The 19,209-nt window shown below is 35.3% G+C and overlaps 1 protein-coding gene across 2 annotated transcripts in view; it reads right to left on the reverse strand.

The window, feature by feature from the left end:
* Positions 1 to 5,071, reverse strand: part of LOC106459304 (cholinesterase-like) — a 68,527-nt gene extending 63,456 nt beyond the window's left edge. The window contains exon 1 of one of the 2 annotated variants that reach the window (XM_022385956.1): positions 4,363 to 5,067. In XM_022385956.1, coding sequence (XP_022241664.1) covers positions 4,363 to 4,851 — 489 coding nt within the window. In that variant the 5' untranslated portion in view covers positions 4,852 to 5,067. Of the gene's footprint in view, positions 1 to 4,362 lie in introns of both variants that reach the window. The other variant, XM_022385960.1, reaches the window with a different exon arrangement.
* Positions 5,072 to 19,209: the final 14,138 nt, after the last annotated feature.

Genomic DNA, 19,209 nt, shown 5'->3' on the forward strand with positions numbered 1-19,209 from the left:
TTATATTATGTTATGATTACACCCTTCTCCATAGTGTGTGTAATTTTCATTCAAGCAATTTCAGACATGTCTCCTGTAGTGTTATGGTGCTCATAAGCATGATTTACCAGCATATACACTCATCTACACCGATTTTCTTACTGTTGTGTCACATTAATTAACATGGGCATGGGTGGTCTAAATGATGGCAGTTAAAGTGAAACCAGGTCCAGATGTGCCTAACTAGTCCTGAGTTGCAACTATAATTGTATAATGCTTCCTTTCATCTGACAATTGGCATGTTGCAACTAAATAGTGTAGTTGGTATTTATTAAGTTAATCTTTTAGCCCATTAAGTCGAAAAAAGAAAGTGGGGCACAGGGACGCAAAAGACGTGAACAATTTGCAGCTTCGATGGTGGAGTCAAGCAAATTTATGGGAGCTTTCCTTGCTGGAAGTGATGACACCAGTAAGCCAGCATCTGTTCCTTTTGATGGCAGCAAAGAGGTCAAAGTGCAAGATTGTGAACGTGCTATTTCATTTGAAAAAGAAAACAATGAAGAAACTGTTCTCTGTCCTGTTGCCAAGCTAAAAGAGGATGCCCTAATAAATATTTTAACACACAGGGATATTGGATTTATGAAGTTTGATACAATAGGATCAGCAGTTGTAACACATGCACATCGCACAGGGATTGTTAAAGTTGGAGCACATGAATTACAACATAAAGAAGGTCCATTTGATGCCAAAGATGAGCATTCTGTGACTGCATTTTGGTTCAAACAATGCCTTCTGAGTGGACAAGAGGTCAATCGTTCCTGGTTGATGTATTCACCTCTACATAAAGCAGCATACTGCTTTTGTTGTCTTTTTCATCTACATGTATGACATCCGATATTTCGAAGACGGAAAATTGAAAAAAAAATGTTTTGACTTAGCAAAGAGCTATCAAGGGGATATTGATGGACCAGAATTGTACAGAGAAATTAAATACTGTAGAATGTTGATAAGTAAAAGAACACAAACCGATTTTCCTGAACCAATGGTTGCAATTGATTTGCTAACATTTATAATTTCATATGGTGAAAATGTTTCCCAAATATAAAAATTGCATTGCAGATTTTGTTAACAATTGGGTTTTCTATTGCTAGTTGTGACAGGTCCTTCAGTAAGCTGAAATTAATTCTTACATACTTGAGAACCTCAATGATTCAAGAACGACTTAGTAACTTGGCAATATTAAGTATTGAAAAAGACGTACTTAATACCTTAAATTTTGATAGTTTAATTGATGCATTTGCAGCAGCAAAAGCACGAAAGGTTCATATAATGTAACCATGAATACCAGAATGCTACCCATACAATATCTAGTTAAGTATATGTACAGCTTTGTAAACTAATAAAATTTGTTATTTGTAAGCTTAAGTAGCATTTTATCAATCTGTTTTATTATCCATGTACACCACAAGTGACTGGCTTCTCATATAAAACATAAGTTTCAAAACTAGGGATATAACAGAAATTTATTCTGCATGCTTCAAAGATTACTCTAGCTATGTGACTTTGAACAATACTGGATCACATAAATATAAAAATGGTTTACAAATTATGTAAGTACACCTAGTAGGCTATACTTCATTAGTTCCATGTTTACAGTTGTGATATCGTGAGATGTTATATCGTGACTTTATTTTAGGCCTATGTAAGGCGGTAATTAATTCGTTATATTATTATCATTAAGTGGATAATGAGTCACAAAACAAATAATCAAAACATTTCAGAGGTGGAGGAGCCAAAAGTGTCTTTGCCCCCGGGTGCTCAGAACTCTTGCTACACCACTGGATTTATATTTCATAAGTTAATAAGAGGGTTTGGGCATTGCAACCTTTGGCGTAACCACCTATTATTTTAAGATAATTTATTATTTGACTTGCTTTTTCAAAAGATTCACGAAAGTGAGTGTTCCATGTAAGTCTGTTGGAGTAGGTTATGCCCAAAAATGTATTTGTGTTGGTAAACTTGATTTGTATATTATAGAGAGTAAGCTGGACTTGATTTGTGTATTATAGAGAGTAAGCTGAACTTTCTGAACTTTTTTCCTATTTCTTTTAAGTATTTTTCTAAATATGACTTTAGTGGGTTAAGTGTTACACGCCAGGTGTTATGGCACTTAATTATGTGATCTGGTAACAGTTGAATGTGACTTTAGTGGGTTAACGCGCCAGGTGTTACGGCACTTAATTATGTGATCTGGTAACAGTTGAATGTGACTTTAGTGGGTTGAGTGTTACGGCACTTAATTATGTGATCTGGTAACAGTTGAACAACTTCTTTGACGACTAGGCGAGGGTCACGTGACTTGCTCCATTAGGTCACACCGTCTGCATGTTGTAAAGGTTTGAGTGAATTCGGGGAAGTTCATGTCAATTACAAAGAAGATATAAAGGAAGGGGCTTAATACGGATAGCTTATATTGTAGACCATTGTGCCAAACATTGTTTAATGCCTTTTTTTGACATCAAGAGAGTAAGTTATAGTTCTTGATTTCGGTTAAAACCACGGTGAACTGAGTCCGTAAGCCTGACAAGGTGATCTGTAGTATGACGTTTTTTCCTAGACACGTTTTGTATGTCCGTTAATAGTTTTATTTGCTTCGAGATAGTTATCTGGTTGTAATTATTTTTTTGAAATAATTTCCCTACACAATTTAAAATACTTATCGGCCTGTAATCTGCTGGGCCACTAAGGTCCCCTCCTATTTTGGGTTGACATTGTTACGACAGCGGAATTCACGTGACGCTGGTAACACGTAATGAGTATCTAGTATTTTATAGTATATAAGCCCGGCGAGAAGTTACGGGAGGACAATTGAATTACAGACAGATAGAGACGTACAATTGAGTCAAGCGCGGTAGTAAGTAAAGTGCGTGGGCGTAGACGTATAGCTATTTTCTTCTATATGTTTGTTAACTGTGATGTAGTGTTTTGATTAAGGCTAGTTATATTTGACGTAGTGAAAACCGTTTTGTAGTAATCGCTAAACGTATTAACTTTTTCTTCATCTGTTAGAGCAGTGTTAATATTATATTTGATTGTATGGTGGATTCTAGAGGTTGAATCATTACAAACTGGTAGTCTCAAATCTTTCTTATAACAATCTAAAAGACTTTTATAAACACCTAAGTTAGATTACCGAGGTTTTAAAAAGCTATTAAGACCTTTAATTTAGCCAAAAAAACATCACTAAAGTAGAGAACCGGTGAGTATCGTAACAGTTAAATGTTCTGCTGATTATTCTGATACTGGCGTTTGCATTTTAACTTCGGGAGTGCAGAAGCGGTATAGCGTTTCACTAACTGCAACACATGATGTCCATCAAGATAACTCATCACGCCAAGCTAAAACTGCTGCCTTCATAGCGACTGCCATTCATAAAAAAATGAGGGGAAACAAGTAATCTAAAAAAGGATGATGTAGGGACGGTAATGCTAAAAAGTAGACAAACAAGGTAGGGATGAATACACAAAACCATACAAAAATCCCTACTGTACAGCGGTGCGAGTGGTAAAAAAAGGTGACCCTCCAAGCAACCTTCGGCCTCTTTCGGGGAAATCATCATATTTAATAATAATAATACTGTTATGCTGCGTGAATCGAATTCAACAACCAAGCTTCTTTTAAGATATTCATTGCTTTCGTCATTAGTTGATTGCACATACATATAACACTGATTTGAAATATATAATATAACTTTTGATACAACAAAAGTGATTTATCAGAAACGTATATACTGTATTGTATACAAATGTTAACAATTTAACAATTAAATTTAACATAAGGGTGTAGCACTAGCACATTTCTCATTATCCTTTCTTGAAGTTGAAATAACGTGAATATATTTGACAAACGAACATTAAAATTATAGATTTACAAAACACTTTTATTCGCCCAGTGAGCTATTAAACCTCCATTGCATATGTTTGTAACTCACCGTACCGTGTAAAGATTAATACTTATATATATATATATATAGGGCGCTTTCAAAATTACATATTAATCACAATTTCGTGCGAATCTAACAACCGGATGCCAAACACCTGTATGTCATGTACACCAACTACCGCAAAAAGCCTCGCCTGTAACTTTAGTTAGCGTCACAGGAGCTTACAATATCATTCAGAAACAAAGCATTCAATTTTCAAGGGGTAATTTACGGTTCTTTAATTTCTTTTTAATAGCCATTGGTAAAGCTGTTGATAAATAAAATGTGTTGGTTTCGTTTCGAGCAAAGCATAATGATAAATTGTAGGTTTGTTAAATAGAAGAAATAATTACATTTTATACCGAATGAAATTGAGAAATATAACAGTTTATTGCAATTACCTTGAAACGTAATCCTTTCTGTTTAGTGGGAGGTTCAGCATATGGTATCCCCAAGAAAGCAGTGATATTACTATAAAACTTTGTAAGTGGTCTGAACGTGTCTCCTGGTGGCCTATCTTGCTCGGGCACTCCAGGCCCGTCGCACAAATACACATAAATACCTTCGATTTCTGTTTCGGTCCATAAAGTAACTTTTGCTGTAGTTTTTAAATTATACGTTACTGCTTCTGGACAACGTTTGTCTCCAACTTCAATATTTAAGTTCCGAGGTGCGCTTTGACTGTTATAGTTTGAACTATGTCGGTCAGAGTGTGACGTCTGACTTCCTTGCCCGTACCTATCATATCTGTAACGGTCACGACTACCATACTGAAAGCGTTCGTCAGGATCTGGCGTCCTTGGGCTATACCACTGGGCGTCGAGAGTTGGGAGTATCCTTAAAACACTCATAAAACACAAAATAAAGTCTTTTTTAGTGAACACAACCATTTCAGAAACCACGTATAAATATATTCATTAACGATTTCGAAGTTTTAAAAACAATTCCCTGGTTTTAAAGTGGAAAAGCTGAACACGCTATTTACAGACATTTCGGACACTTGAATTCAATTTATCACCTGCCCTCGAGATGGCGCTCATACACCTGGCAAATAACGACGTACATAAAAATAAATATGAAGCATAATTATCGTTCGATTCACTACTCGTCATTGAATGATTGACTGGGCTTCATAGTAACTTTATTACGTTAATTAACTTTTCTGCTAAAAAATGTTGAAGACTAAATTACTCGCATAAGTGCTACATATGCTGTAAATCTTATTTAGATATAGATTCACTAAGCTAAGTAAAAGACAACTAAAAAAACACCATACATATAATACACATGTATGTTTTCTTATCTAATCGAAAATGTAACCATGCCAACAGAAGATATGATCGCCTATTCTTTGAAAAAGGTCAGAATTCAAGTGCTATTTCAACGTTTTCTTTCATAATAAAACTTAGTACCATAATATTAGATGAAGAACAAACAAAAGAGAGATCTAAGTTAAAAAGTACTTTCCGCTATACAAGGTCGCCCAAAACAATGCAAACTAAAAGGTATTTCATATGCATTATATAAAAACATAATAAACCAAAATCGTAACTATTCACAAAAAAGGTAGTCCATTTTACTTGAAAGTAGACGTAGTTGTAGTGAAGCTTCTGTGAACCTCTAATTAACATTAAATTGGAATTATGGCTTGAAAAGTGAGAGTTAAGTAAAGCTGCGAAAGCACAAGTTATTGGTGATATCAAAAAATAAAGTCGTACAGCAGTTAACAGAGGTTTTTACAATATATATATGAAATTGTGTGTTTTTTGTGATTTATTCAAACATTTATCGAAGAATAGCGTAGCATATATTTATATATTAATATCTAGATCGTATACATATTTAAAACTAATTTTTAGTAAGACTTATCAATGATTGTACTTGCTAACAAGTGATTCTTGTCATATGTTTTCTACTTTATTTTTATATTCAAATAATTATTTTTAGTGGAACTGTAATGACGTGCAGCTCTGCAGTCACGAAGGATACATACATATATATTTAATGACAAATGATATTTACTGGGCACTCACATCCAAACGTTCAGGCTTCTGTGTCCAAAATACACCACACATCCCTGTATCTTTCAACAATTCATGTAATATACGAGGATGACGGTTTCCCAGTACCCATCTCAACAGTGTGATTGGACAGGAGTCCATGGGTACTGCACCTAACATCGTGAGTAGAACATAATCATGTGTAATAGCAAGAATACGTCTCTTATTCTCCAGATGCTTGAGATATGCAATAGTTGAATGTATGTGTCTGAAAGTAGCTTGTGTACACGTGACTTGTCTTACTTTTCCAGACGAAAATTATTTTTGATTTTGTTGCATAATGTTGCCTAGGACACATGGATGTCTTTTGCTACTGACCTTTGTGTTCATGGATTTTCACTTTTTACGAGGCACTGCTTTGCTTTCGATGGTTGGGGTACATCTTGTTGCAGGGCTCTTTCTGGATGTTCCTGATGCCCCAAGTTGATACATATTATCTGTTTTCCAATACCACTAAATACAATGCATATCTACATTTTGGAAATTCTACATCGTTGAACTGAACATATTGTTATTATCCCAATATATGAATATTTTGTGTTGGAAAGGACTGTTACATACCCTTTCCAAGGTAATCAAGTTTGGGTAGCATCATGCAATCTACGTAACTCCACACAATATCAAATGTAATTCTGGCGTATTCTCTTCTACCGCGACTTCACATCGGCTTAGGCTGTCATACAACTTGCAAGTTTTAATTTAAACTATTCAACTTTCTGTATTAGTTTGCAGCGTGGTTTATTTTCACTTTTATCTGCCCTCTAGTGGCTGAGCAGTAAGTCTGATTGCTTATAACGATAAAAACTGGGATTTGATATTTGTGGTAATCACAACACAAATCGCCCTTTATGTAGCTTTGTACTTAACAAGAAACAAACAGTTTTGTCTGTTCTTTGATAATGAATTTTTATTGGTGTAAATGTTTGCTTAATGAAAGGCTTTCATAGGTGTTTTACTAACTAACAGTGAAACATTGTATTACTACATATATACATATGCTTCAAATCTTTATACTGGCAGGTTTGCATTATGCTCTCAATAAGGCAGTTTAAGTGTTGTTTTGTTTTCATTTGTAGATCGAAGTTCAAAATTAGAATGACTAGTTGCCATTATTGCTTTTGAAAGTTAATAGAAAAAGTTAATGATTTGAAAATGCAGTTTGACATATTGCTCTCACATAATCGGTAGGGTATTATCTACTCAACTTACCATACTTTTCTAGACTATTTCTATGGTAGAGGATGAACTGATAATGAGAAAAAGTATAGGAATTATGTCTTATAAAAACAATTATCACTAAATCTGAGCTTACGAAAGTGAAAAGGAATTTTTAACCTTATGCACCTTATGTTTATGTAGGCTAAGTGGCCAGATTAGAGACCCCTAGAATACAAGTATAGCCATTGCTAATTTTGAACTGTTGTCCAAAGGGAAGACAGACTGCCAACAGAACTGACCACTACTACTAGATGTAAAATAAAATAAAAAAAACAGGTTAAGTGGTGCAATACGAGTAAGAAAGAAACATTGTATAGAATTCATAGATCCTCGCCCTGAAAAGGACCATTCCTCGTATTTATCAATATCAAGTTTAATTCTAATCATTATATTTAATCCTTAATATAAAATCCCTAAGCCCATTTGGTTTTTTATGCTTTAGTCACGTAAAAATTTCAAATTTTATACATTTATAACTTTTATGTTACATTAAGATCGCGTGTTTGCTTGGAACTGATTACCTTTGTTGTGGCCTTCGTTTTCTCCACAAAAAGCAGCATATAACCTCCCCTTCCTTCTTCCAGGTTTCTGTCCTATTTTCGGCTCCCACACACGACTTTTCCAGTTGTTTTGAGATAACTCGATTCATGCAAACACACACACACACAAATACCATTTTACTAAATCACCCATTCATAACCTAGTTTACTGTCATGAGATTGAAGCAAAGGACAAAACATTAGTATTTATTCCAAGATTTACAATTTTCGCCATAAATCCTTAATTACGCAGGACAACAACAACAACAAATTATCTGCTACTAGAAAAAAATGGAACTGTTTCTCAGTAATTTGACGATGCTGATTCTAAGAATCATGTTGAAAATTACTAATAACCTCTATTTTTCGAGTTATGATACATTTATTCAAATACCTTTATATATGGTGAAAATAACTTTTTCTTTAATAACTTTATTTATTCATTGAAAATTGCAATAAAAATGTTCAAAAACAATACATAATAACAATACCAGTTCAAAAAAGCAAGGAGTATAATAAGATTATATACTGAAAATACATTCAGGCTATGTTCGAAACTTTCATCATGGTATTATTTTTTTGTTACAAAATATCTCCCTGTTGCACCTTATGTGTATGTTTTCAGTTTTACGCTATAAGAACCAACAGTAATATTTCATAATCGCAGGATTCCATTGTCCTTGATATCGCTGTTCCATTGTAGAAATATATTGGTGAAAGTGCTCATCATGCTTATCGCTCACTAGATCATTTGGAAAGAAATCTAAATGAGAGTGCAAAAAGTGCATCTCTAGTGATATCCAAAACCCCATTTTCCTGTGATTCTCGAGCATATCATCAGTCATCATAGCATAGTTTTCATCTCTGTCATTTCCTGAGAAATTTTGAACAACCAGTTTCAATGCTTTTCGGGCAGCAAGTTCTTTCTGATTGAATACTGTTTCAAAATTATCATCCATCAACACTCCAGAATCTGTAGCCCAACAAAGATACCTCCTTTCATTTTTTCCTTCACTGTTTTTGGAAGCTTGTCAGACAGATATCTGAAATAATTTCCATATTTGCTCATTCCTTTTATAGAATTCTTCATGAGTCTCATTTTAATATGAAATGGGGCATAAACACATTTCGAGGAATCACTAAAGGTTGATATTCGATATTCTATTTCTCTGCTTTGTAATTCTCTCTCACTGACCAGAACTTCTTTTTGAAATGATTTTTATCATTCCAGCTGTCCGAGAGACACAGAAAAGCAATGATGTTTGGTATACCCACTCTGTAGGCTTAACAGGAGTGCAATAACTTTTAGATCACTAAATATGTTCCACCTATGGTGATCATACTTGATAGCTTCAAGTATAATCTGTATGTTTTGATAAGTTTCGTTCATGTTCACAGACTAACCTTAGATCAGTCGATAAAAAGTTTCCATTCTTGAGGATAATGTTCAGTACCTAATTCTTCCATGAGTACATCAACATTTGTACAGAAACACAAAGTATTTTGCATGCTGTAGTGAGAAGCAAGATTTTGATGGCGACTTCGGTAAACTGAAACTTTTGTTCCTGTAGCTAATAAATTCCATTGCTGTAAACGAGAGCTAAGACGTTATCCACACTGTTTTGATAGAGACAAATCACGAATCAGATCAATGAACTCTTCTTGTTTGATGAGACAGTTTATGTTGAGGTGCCACAGGAATAAAATTACTAGATGAAGAGGATGAAGATGATTCTTTGCCTTCCTCACAGGATAACTCTTCTATTTCCCTATTTGCTGATGAGGTGCTGATTTCATTGGAGATGCAATATCTGGATATTTAATGTATTGTTACTTTTGCCTGGATATCCAGAAACATTAGTCATGCAAAAATAGCAGTCAGTTAGATGATCTTTGGGCTCATGCCATATCATAGGTATTTCATATGGTATACTTGTTTTATTCTTATTCAGCCACTGTGTCAAGCCAGATGTACAAACTGTATAACACAAAAGTGGAGTCCAATGATTTTCTTGATCACCAATTTTATACCCAAAATAGTGGTAGTAAGCTACCTTTACCTTGTGTATATTTTCCATAAACTGAGTGATTTTTGCTCTATTGGGCTTTACTTGAACTGGAGGCAGCCAGCATTTCAAATTATTTTCTAAAAACTATAAAATAATGTATGTTTACAGAACTAGAGTTTAAAATATTTTAAAACAAAGTTTTGCAAAGGTTGATTATATTGCGGGTATGATGCGAGAAAGAAGATTGGACTTTTTTTTTACTGTGTGTGGAATGAGGTAAAGTGACCAACTGAGTGACTGAGAGGCAACTGAGAGAGAGGCGTCTGACTTTTCCCCTTTTATGCTCAGTCGAGAGACTTCTCGAATATTCTAGTAAACTGAGCACTTGATGGTTTCGCGATTCCTTAGTGGAGCAGGTAAGCATGGTAATGAAGCAAAAGTGGGGAAATATGCTACAATTATATCGAGAACAAATAGTACATATGAACAATATATTTGGAATTCTACCCCGATACAATACAATCAATGTTTGAAGTTATCAAAAATGCACGCCTTTTACTCATTAAACTGTCCAAGTAAACTTAATTTCACAGCATAAATCTATTGTACTGAGTTGATTGCAGGAATTTCACATAGTGCTGATAAAAATTGAGATATTATTATAACTCAAAATCTAGCGAAGATGGACAACGTTCGACTACATTTTTTAAATCAGCACCACCCAAGTACCCCGAATCACTAGAATTTTCTGCAGTAGCAAATTTTTTGCTGTTCAGTGTAATCTTCTGTGAGCAGGATGAAGAGAAACAGGGAGTATCTGACTGCTACCGGTTATTTCCCGAAGTTTCTAGCAAACTCTGAGAAACATCGAAACCAAAATACCTGCCAAATAATTTTATTTTAATTTTAGGATGCAGCTTTCCCAAAGACGCATCATTCTAGTGTCTGCTTTATCAACTGATGATGAAAGATGAAGTGTCTATCATTGTTCACAAATGTGACATGAGCCAGGGTCTGAGTTCAGGAGAGGGCTCCTAGAGAACATCCATCACATCCAGACAAGGGATCAGCCAATATTAGATGCAATATCAGCAACGTTTATATTGTAAATAAACTTCAATTTTATGTTAATTGCTTGTATTTATAACGAATATTTTTGTCCTTTGGGTTTATTTGTATTTTATTTAATTTTGTATTTCTCATTTGTAATATATATATATATATATTGTTTTTATCGTTGTTTTGTATTTATGTAGTACACAAAGCTTACAATATGTTTCCTATTTCTTTAGTTACTATATGCTTTTCAAAATTTCTATATATTTTCAGTGTTTTGTTCTAAATATAAAAAGTCAGTAAAAGGGTTTTGTTTGTAATTAAGCACAAAGCTACACAATAGGCTATCTGTGCTATGGGTGTTACTAGCACTAAAATAAGTGTATGTTGTAGAATGGAGTCAAACAATCTCCAGTGGAGATTTTCAAGAAGGAAAGTGTGCTATGGTTCTTTATTGATGCTAACTCGATGAACGTGGTAATTCATATTGATGATTTCCCTTTACTGTGACCAGATAAATATCTGGATGTGTTAAAAGTTTCCCATTGGTTCATCAGTTTGGATTTAGCATCGGAATACTGGCAAGTCAAGCTAGACAACAAGAGTAGACCCAAGACTGCTCTTAGTATGAGAAATGGCTTTTTTTAAAAAAAATTCTGAATGATGTCATTCAGTCTGTGTAATACTTCCGCCACTAATGGAACTTACTCTAAATGGATTTTAATGGGAGGGATGCCTGAGTATGTTAACAATATATTGGTGTTTGTTGGCATATTTGAGCAAAGCAGGCTTGAAACTGAAATCTAGAAGGTGCTTGCTCATGTGAACAGAAGTGGAGTTTCTTAGTTACATTGAAGGGAGAGATTAGAGTCTCTACAGACCCAACTAAGATGGCTGAGGTGAGGGATTGCCTCAACTAATGATCAGGCAAGAAGTTTGTACAGTTTCTTGAATTTCACGTTGTATTATTGAAAATTTATAACCAACTTCTTCAAGATAGCAGCGCCACTGCCTGCTCTCACAAAAGCCGAGATACACTGTCGTTGAAGAAAGGAATGTGACCAAGCATTCCAAACCCTATATCTTGCGTTAGAGGATGCTTCAGTACTAAACTATGCACAATAAAAATGCGAGTTCTTGTCGAATACTGATGCCAGCAACAACAGCATCAAAGCAACATTATCACAGCTACAGGACAGCGTAAAACATGTAATCAAATACACCAGGCTAGTGTACACTTATAGCTCCTGAATGCAGATACTATACAATGAAGAACTATTTGTAGTTCTTCATAAAACACTAACAATGCAACTTGTATGGTATGAGATTCACTGTTTGGATGGACCATGTTTCATTGAAGTGGCTAATGAACCTTAAACATCTGGAAGGGACGATGAGGTGTAAGATAACAACATCACAAGAAAATGACTTTGTTATAGAGCATAACTAAAACCCACAACAGAGAAGGTAAAAACGTATCCTATTATGGAATATCCTGATCTTGGACATTGTATGAGGGTTAAAACCACAGGAAAGCAAGCCATGAAATAGAAGATTCTACTGGTCAGTGGTTGCCAAATCTAATACTTAAGAAGCTCCAGGAAGAGCAACCGAGGGACTCTGACCCAGCAAGGGTGCTCTTTGACATGCATCATGGTGAAGCTCAACCTGAACTAATAGAGAACTGTAGCATGGACGCATGTAACATGTGGCAATGTGTATAGTCGGTTATAAGAGCTGGAAGGTTTGCTCTACTGTTGCTATAAACAACGAAGATTTGGATCTCCAACTCTGTCTCAACAGCTGTATGGCAAGAGGCCCTCCAATCTTCGTATAACACAAGTACAGGAGGGCACCAAGACATCATCTACACTTGTGTTAACATTGGATGGCAGTTCTTTTGACTGCATTCAAGTCGAGATCTTCAGTGATGATTTGAATACAGTATGTTGCATGACACCCAGAGGACGAACCAGCAAATACAGGGTTAAACTCCAACAGAGAATTGTTGGGTCTCCTCTGCAAAGGACAGCCCTACATATCATTGGTTCACTCCCAGATACTGCAAGATGCCGTCAATATATACTTATTGCTATTGACTACTTCACGAAGTGGGCCAAGACTTATTGACTTATCAATGCATTAGCACAGAGAACTGGATAGAACGTTTTGAAGCACCAAAAGAAATAAACATGGACCAGGGGGCTAATTTCAGTAGCCAAATATTTTCTGAGTTGTGTAAAATGTTGTTTGTGGTGAAGATGTAAACTTCAACTTGTCACCTCCAGTCTGATGGTTTGGCCAAATAGGTGATACAGACTACTATTGGCCACCCTCAAGGTTTGGTAATCCCAACAGAACCAAAAAGAATTAACATTTTTCATATGCAATGACGGCATACAGAGCAACAGAACAGACTATTGGTTAAACGTGCTCACGTTTTGTCAGGAAATACTACTCCATCTTAATGTGATATATGGTCCTCCCAACGAGAAAACATTGCACAATGTCCTCAGAAATATGTAGAGTGGCTAAGATCTGCCATGGTCAGTGCACTCGAATTCACTTGATAACAACTAGGAAAGACTGCTCAAAGATAGAAATGTTACGACAAGATGGTAAAAAATAAAAATAATGTGAAGATTGGGTCTGGTTGTAGTAAATTGTTGGCAGCAGGGAAGAAATTTGAATCTGACTGGAATGGTCCATACTTTTACACTTCAACCAGTTGATTAATTAACATATGACTTAAAGTAGGTGTATGATGTGCAAATTAGCAAAACACATGTCCATAAGCTTCTTCCATATGATACCAACAATAGTACAGTGACTTGACCAGAAGTCCGAGGATGAGATCAATGAATTGAAGGAAGACGAAGATGCCATCCCAAATCATACCAACTTACTCGATGGAAGAGAAAGAGCTAAAGGTTCTTATCTGGTGATCCATGACAAGTCAAACAAGGATATATTAAAGATAGAAGCAACCAACCAACATTGACCTCTTGATCAATATGGATGGGTTAATCGAAATCATAAGATATGACCGTGATCAGATCGAGCAAACAATGACTGAAAGGAAGCAGCAATCCCTACTTTCCAAGTTATCAAGTAATGCTAAAAGTATAATTTATGCACCACATTGTCCAATTTACACTTAATTACCACCAGCTAGGAAATTCATCAGGTCAATGATTAAAAGAAAGTGGCATTTTTTTATTTATGAGTTATTGGGTTGTACTGAAAGATACAAATATATACTACATAGTAAGACCACCACTCAATTTATCACAACTACAACGGTTTTTGGTCAAGAAACCAATGTATTTGCAACCTTTACTTTCTGAGCAATTTTATAGTGTTGTCCAGCAGAATATATAGACTGCATGTTTCGACTACTACTCCATCGGTGACAGCTAACACAAACAAGTAATTGAAATGTCAATGACTGAAAGGGTGTCATGACTCTCGCTTTTCAAGCCCCCGAGTGCTGATGTGAAATTCCATGTATACACTACACTGTATGGTTACTGCGCAGTAAACAAAATCTAAGATAGATTTCACATATGATATAAGGCCTAGATTTTTTGTGTTTACCAGTTGATTTACTTCCAAAATTATGATAACCATATAGCTGCAAAAATCATTATCTGAAAAGGTGTTGTGATCCTTGCTTTCTGCACCACTAAGTGAAGTTTCTAATATGATTAGATTCTGACTTATATACCTGGGAAGTATGCTGATTTTGCGAGCAGCGAGAGAGTTGTGTTTCCTGTGAGTGTAAATTGGGATACACAAGTAACAGCACAAATATTAATACTGATTGATTAGACTAAAAAGCTTTAATTCGTATGAATTTTCCTAGTTAACATTTATTATGTGAAGTCTAAAATATAAATGAATTGAGTTTGATGACTCGTAAATGTCAATAGCGTTGTGACCAAGATGTATCAGAGGCAATGTATTATAAACTACTAGAGTACTTGACAATACATATTGGTGTATATATATATAGAAATATATGTTTAAAACTAAATATAGACGCGTGGTCTTGCACACACACACACATATGAACATAACTTTAAGTTATTCATGAGTGTTGCATAACATAAATGGCCCTGCATGGCCAGGTGGTTAGGGCGTTCGAGGGTCGTGGGTTCGAATCTTCGTCCCACCAAACATGCTCGCCCTTTCAGCCGTGGGGGCATTATAATTTGACGGTCAATCTAATTATTCGTTGGTAAAAGAGTAGTCCAAGAGTTGGAGGTGGGTGGTGATGACTAGCTGCCTTCCCTTTAGTCTTACACTGCTAAATTAGGGACAGCTAGCGCAGATAGCTCTCGTGTAGCTTTGCGCGAAATTAAAAGAAACAAACAAACATAACATAAATGTTACACGAATATCAAAAACGTAAACACTGAGAATATGGAGACAAAGTATTTGGTCTTCAAATTAAGAACTGATGTGCATGGTAACTGAACTGGAAAGTATTATTGGAAAATTCAATGTACCTGTTACTTACATTAATACTAGTGACGAAATGTTTCAATTTTGACAGTGAAATATTCAGCAGGTAATAAAGTTTCATGGAAGAAACTTACACTAAAGCTGAGAGAGAGAGAGAAAAAAGACAGCTTTACCTAGGGTTTGAAAGAAGGTGGGATGTATAATAACACAGTTTTACCAGTGCAGGCTGTACATGCTAGGAAAAGCAGAAAGTAACACCAGTGTGGTAAAACTATGTAAATTACAACAAAGCTAATACTAACCATGTAACTGGGAAAATGTCCCTAAGGAAAGACAACGTAAATGTTAGTGCATTATAACAGTCAAAAGTAAGGACTGACACTACCTAACCCGAATCATCGCGTGTGTAGGATCCAGTTTGCTCTCTCGATCCCATTTCTTTCCTACACGAATCGAGCACTGTTTATGCAACAACCAGATGGTAGTAGAAGAAATGGGTTTGGGTTGAAGGGTAATTTTTCTGACTGTTATCCTGAGAACAGAAACAAGGAGCGGCATAGCTACTGAAGTAGTGCTCAAATGAGAATCAATGAAGCCTGTGGATCAAAAGGTTTGCAGGCACTAGGGTTACATGTTTTACAGGCGATATGAACATGGACATGTGTGTACCTCATAGGAATGGCACTTGACAAAAGTAATCTGTTCATTACTCTGTCTCTAAACGTAGTATTTAAAATAAATTTATGGTTGCATCCGAATCATTTTGACCCTTTTTTCATCCTTAGCTGACATTCTGACCATTTGGAATACATCTGACTTTGCATTTTCAGCTTGTATGTTTAATATTTAAGATGTAGTTCTTGATCATTTTAATCAACTTGTTCTTCAATTAGCCATTGATGTAGTTTCATTCTTTAGAGTGCTGAAGCACTTGAGTGTAATCATCCAAGGAAAAAGTTTCAGTGAATAACAGTTTACTCAGGACTTTTTGTTTGCAAATCTATGCTGCGACCACTACATTCCAAAGTCAAGAAAGACCTTCTTGGAGTTAAGGTCTTCTCGAGGCTTGGCTGAACATTGGAAAATGAGATGAAGATAGACAAAGTTCAACAGGCACCACCACCAAGGAGTCGTGCCAGCCAGTGAAGAATGTCTCGTCACTTCTACCATAATCACTACTATCACCGATGGCGAGGACCTTCAAAGTGAAAGAATGAGTTCTGACTTCAACAGCTCACAAGATTATGGCAGATAGACAAAGCAAGGAACCTCTACCCACATGGAAACTGGACCACTACCACCGAAGAGGCCCCAAGACTTAACCCAGCACAATCAAGAGTGACATTTCCAATTATACCACCAACCAACATCACTAACCACCCTACACCAGAAATAGCAGAGGATGGGGGTCTGGGCGATGTGTAATTAAAAGTTAGATCAGCTGTGATGGAGGACTTGAAGAAGAAGTCCACTGCCTGCAAGCTGAGCTGGTGGAGACGAGAACAGCCCTGCTAAAGCCCGTGACATTATCAGTGCAACCACTGCATCTGATCACCAGATAACTGCTGCCTTGAAGGATCTACAGATCAGCCTAAGGTGAGGGCAGTGGAATAGAATCTCGTATTTATGATTGGATGGGAGTAAATATTGTATGCTATTATTTCATTTTAGTGACTTAGGATATTGTAAATATATATGTAGCTCAGCATTTTGCCTTTCTTTTTCATATTTGTTTTATCTATCTTTTATCCGTTTAAAGGGTATATTTAGCTGTGGATTATTTTATAGATGTCATTAAGGGTTAAGAAGTTCTTTTATTGCAATGTTTATATAGATTTTGTGTAAAAGGGCCTGTAATAACATGTAATATTGTCGTTTTAATTTTGTATTTAGTAAAATATTGTTTTGTAACTTTGGCTTTTTGATAATTTTTATGTCAACGCATCTGTATTAATGGGTTATTGTTTTGTTTTTATTATAATTTTATTTAATTTTTGTTTTAACTTTATAATTTAATGTAAGATTACTAAAATGAATTATCGTTCTTAAAAAGTATTCTCTTAATAAGAATTTTGAACTAAACGTTTAATTTGATGATGGACCCCCAATGGCACAGCGGCATATCCGCGGACTTACAACGCTATAATCCGGGTTTCGATACCCGTGGTGGGCAGAGCACAGATAGCCCACTGTGTAGCTTTGTGCTTAATTATAAACAAACAAACAATTTTGATGATGTAATGATTATCATAGTTAAAATGTATTTATGTTTTGTATTTTTCATGTTTAAATAGTTTATAGGCCTTTGTAATTTTGATCTCGGCGTATAAGCGTTTTGTATTCTTTCTTTTATTATCATTATGACAAATAAGGTGTACCTTTTTGTTTAATATAATGCATTTGGCCTGTGTTAATGATAAAAAGCTTGTTTTATGTGTTTAATTCTAAGCTTGTTTTTATGTGTTTAATTGTAAGAAGGGTTTATTTTATATTTGTGTAAATGTTCATTGCAAAGATTTTTGTATTAATGTGTATATGCTTGCATCCGTGTTACAGGGTTTATATTTTGATTATATGCAGTTTCTGTATTTAAAGGATATATTTTTGTATTATATGTTATCCTTTGTTAAAAAATAGTATTTCAAGTATAATGTGTATTTTCGTTTCTTTAAGCAAGGGTTGTGTGACAAGTAAGTGTAAGCTTAGTTTATTGATTTTAAAATTAATTGTCAGCTTAAGTACAAGCCTGAAGTAGAGAAGATAGGAAAGTACGATATATATACTATGTGTTTCTGTCTTCTCGTTTTATTGTAGTATTTATTTAGAATTTATAGTTTATTCTGTCTACGTGTAGGTTTCACATAAAACATGGTTGAGAAAGCCATAAGTTGACTTCGTGCTAGGCTGCTGTTGTTCCTTTGTTAGGATAATACCTGTTCTGCTTGTGGAAGTTATACTATACCTATATCGACAGCAGTTTTTTTTTCAATGGTAGTTTAGGTGATATATTGAGGTTATAGCCTCACCCATGTTTGAATTAGAATGACCAGTCACGATGTTAGTGCTTGCCACTCTAAGTAAATACAATGTTTCTTATGAAGTAAGGAACATCGGAGTTAGAACAATCTAGTAGATAAATTTGACCTGACTAACTGAATGTGTAATATCCAGTGATTGTCTCATGTCAGTGATGCAAGTGTTTGTATTAAGAGTGTGTACTTAAGTTCATTTCATGTTTCATTGTGTGTTCAGTCTCTTTATTTCATTTATACTCATGACTCAGTTATTCAGATATTTAGCATTATTTATAGTAAATATCTTGTCGAACCTCCTTTCAAGCGAACCTATCCTATAGCTGTGATGTAAATTCGTTCGATCTGGGTAGAATCATTTCTGCCTTTGTCCAGTTCGGACGTTTGAAATAAAAACTTCTTTCAATGCCACCAGTCAGAGTCACAATTGAAAATTGGAAGCCAACCAGTAAGGCGCAATACAATCACCTGTCTTTCATTTCGATTGTTTTTTGGTACAAATAAAGATTATTATACTTGTGTAAATATTTTCTTTATATATATATATTTTCACTTGTGTGTGTGTTTCTTTCCTTTACTGTTCGAGGTTGACTTATTTTCTGTGTAACATTTCCAGACACTGCGTTTTGCGGATAGTTTTGGACTTACTGTCAGTTTTCAGTGGACCTGAATACAACAACAACATGATTTTTCACAAACGATGATTCGAACTCTTCAAGTGTTTTTTTTTTCTATACATGCAGGAACGTCGAGAGCCAGCATGGCACGGGGGCAAACATCCTCGCCGGGCCCCATTTCTCTCTCTCTTTTTTAACATTTTCAAGAATTTACTAAAAAGAAGATCCTAAATTAGGACAGCAACGAGCT

Source organism: Limulus polyphemus, unplaced genomic scaffold (genome assembly GCF_000517525.1).
Source record: "Limulus polyphemus unplaced genomic scaffold, Limulus_polyphemus-2.1.2 Scaffold27, whole genome shotgun sequence".
Lineage (NCBI taxonomy): Eukaryota > Metazoa > Arthropoda > Merostomata > Xiphosura > Limulidae > Limulus > Limulus polyphemus.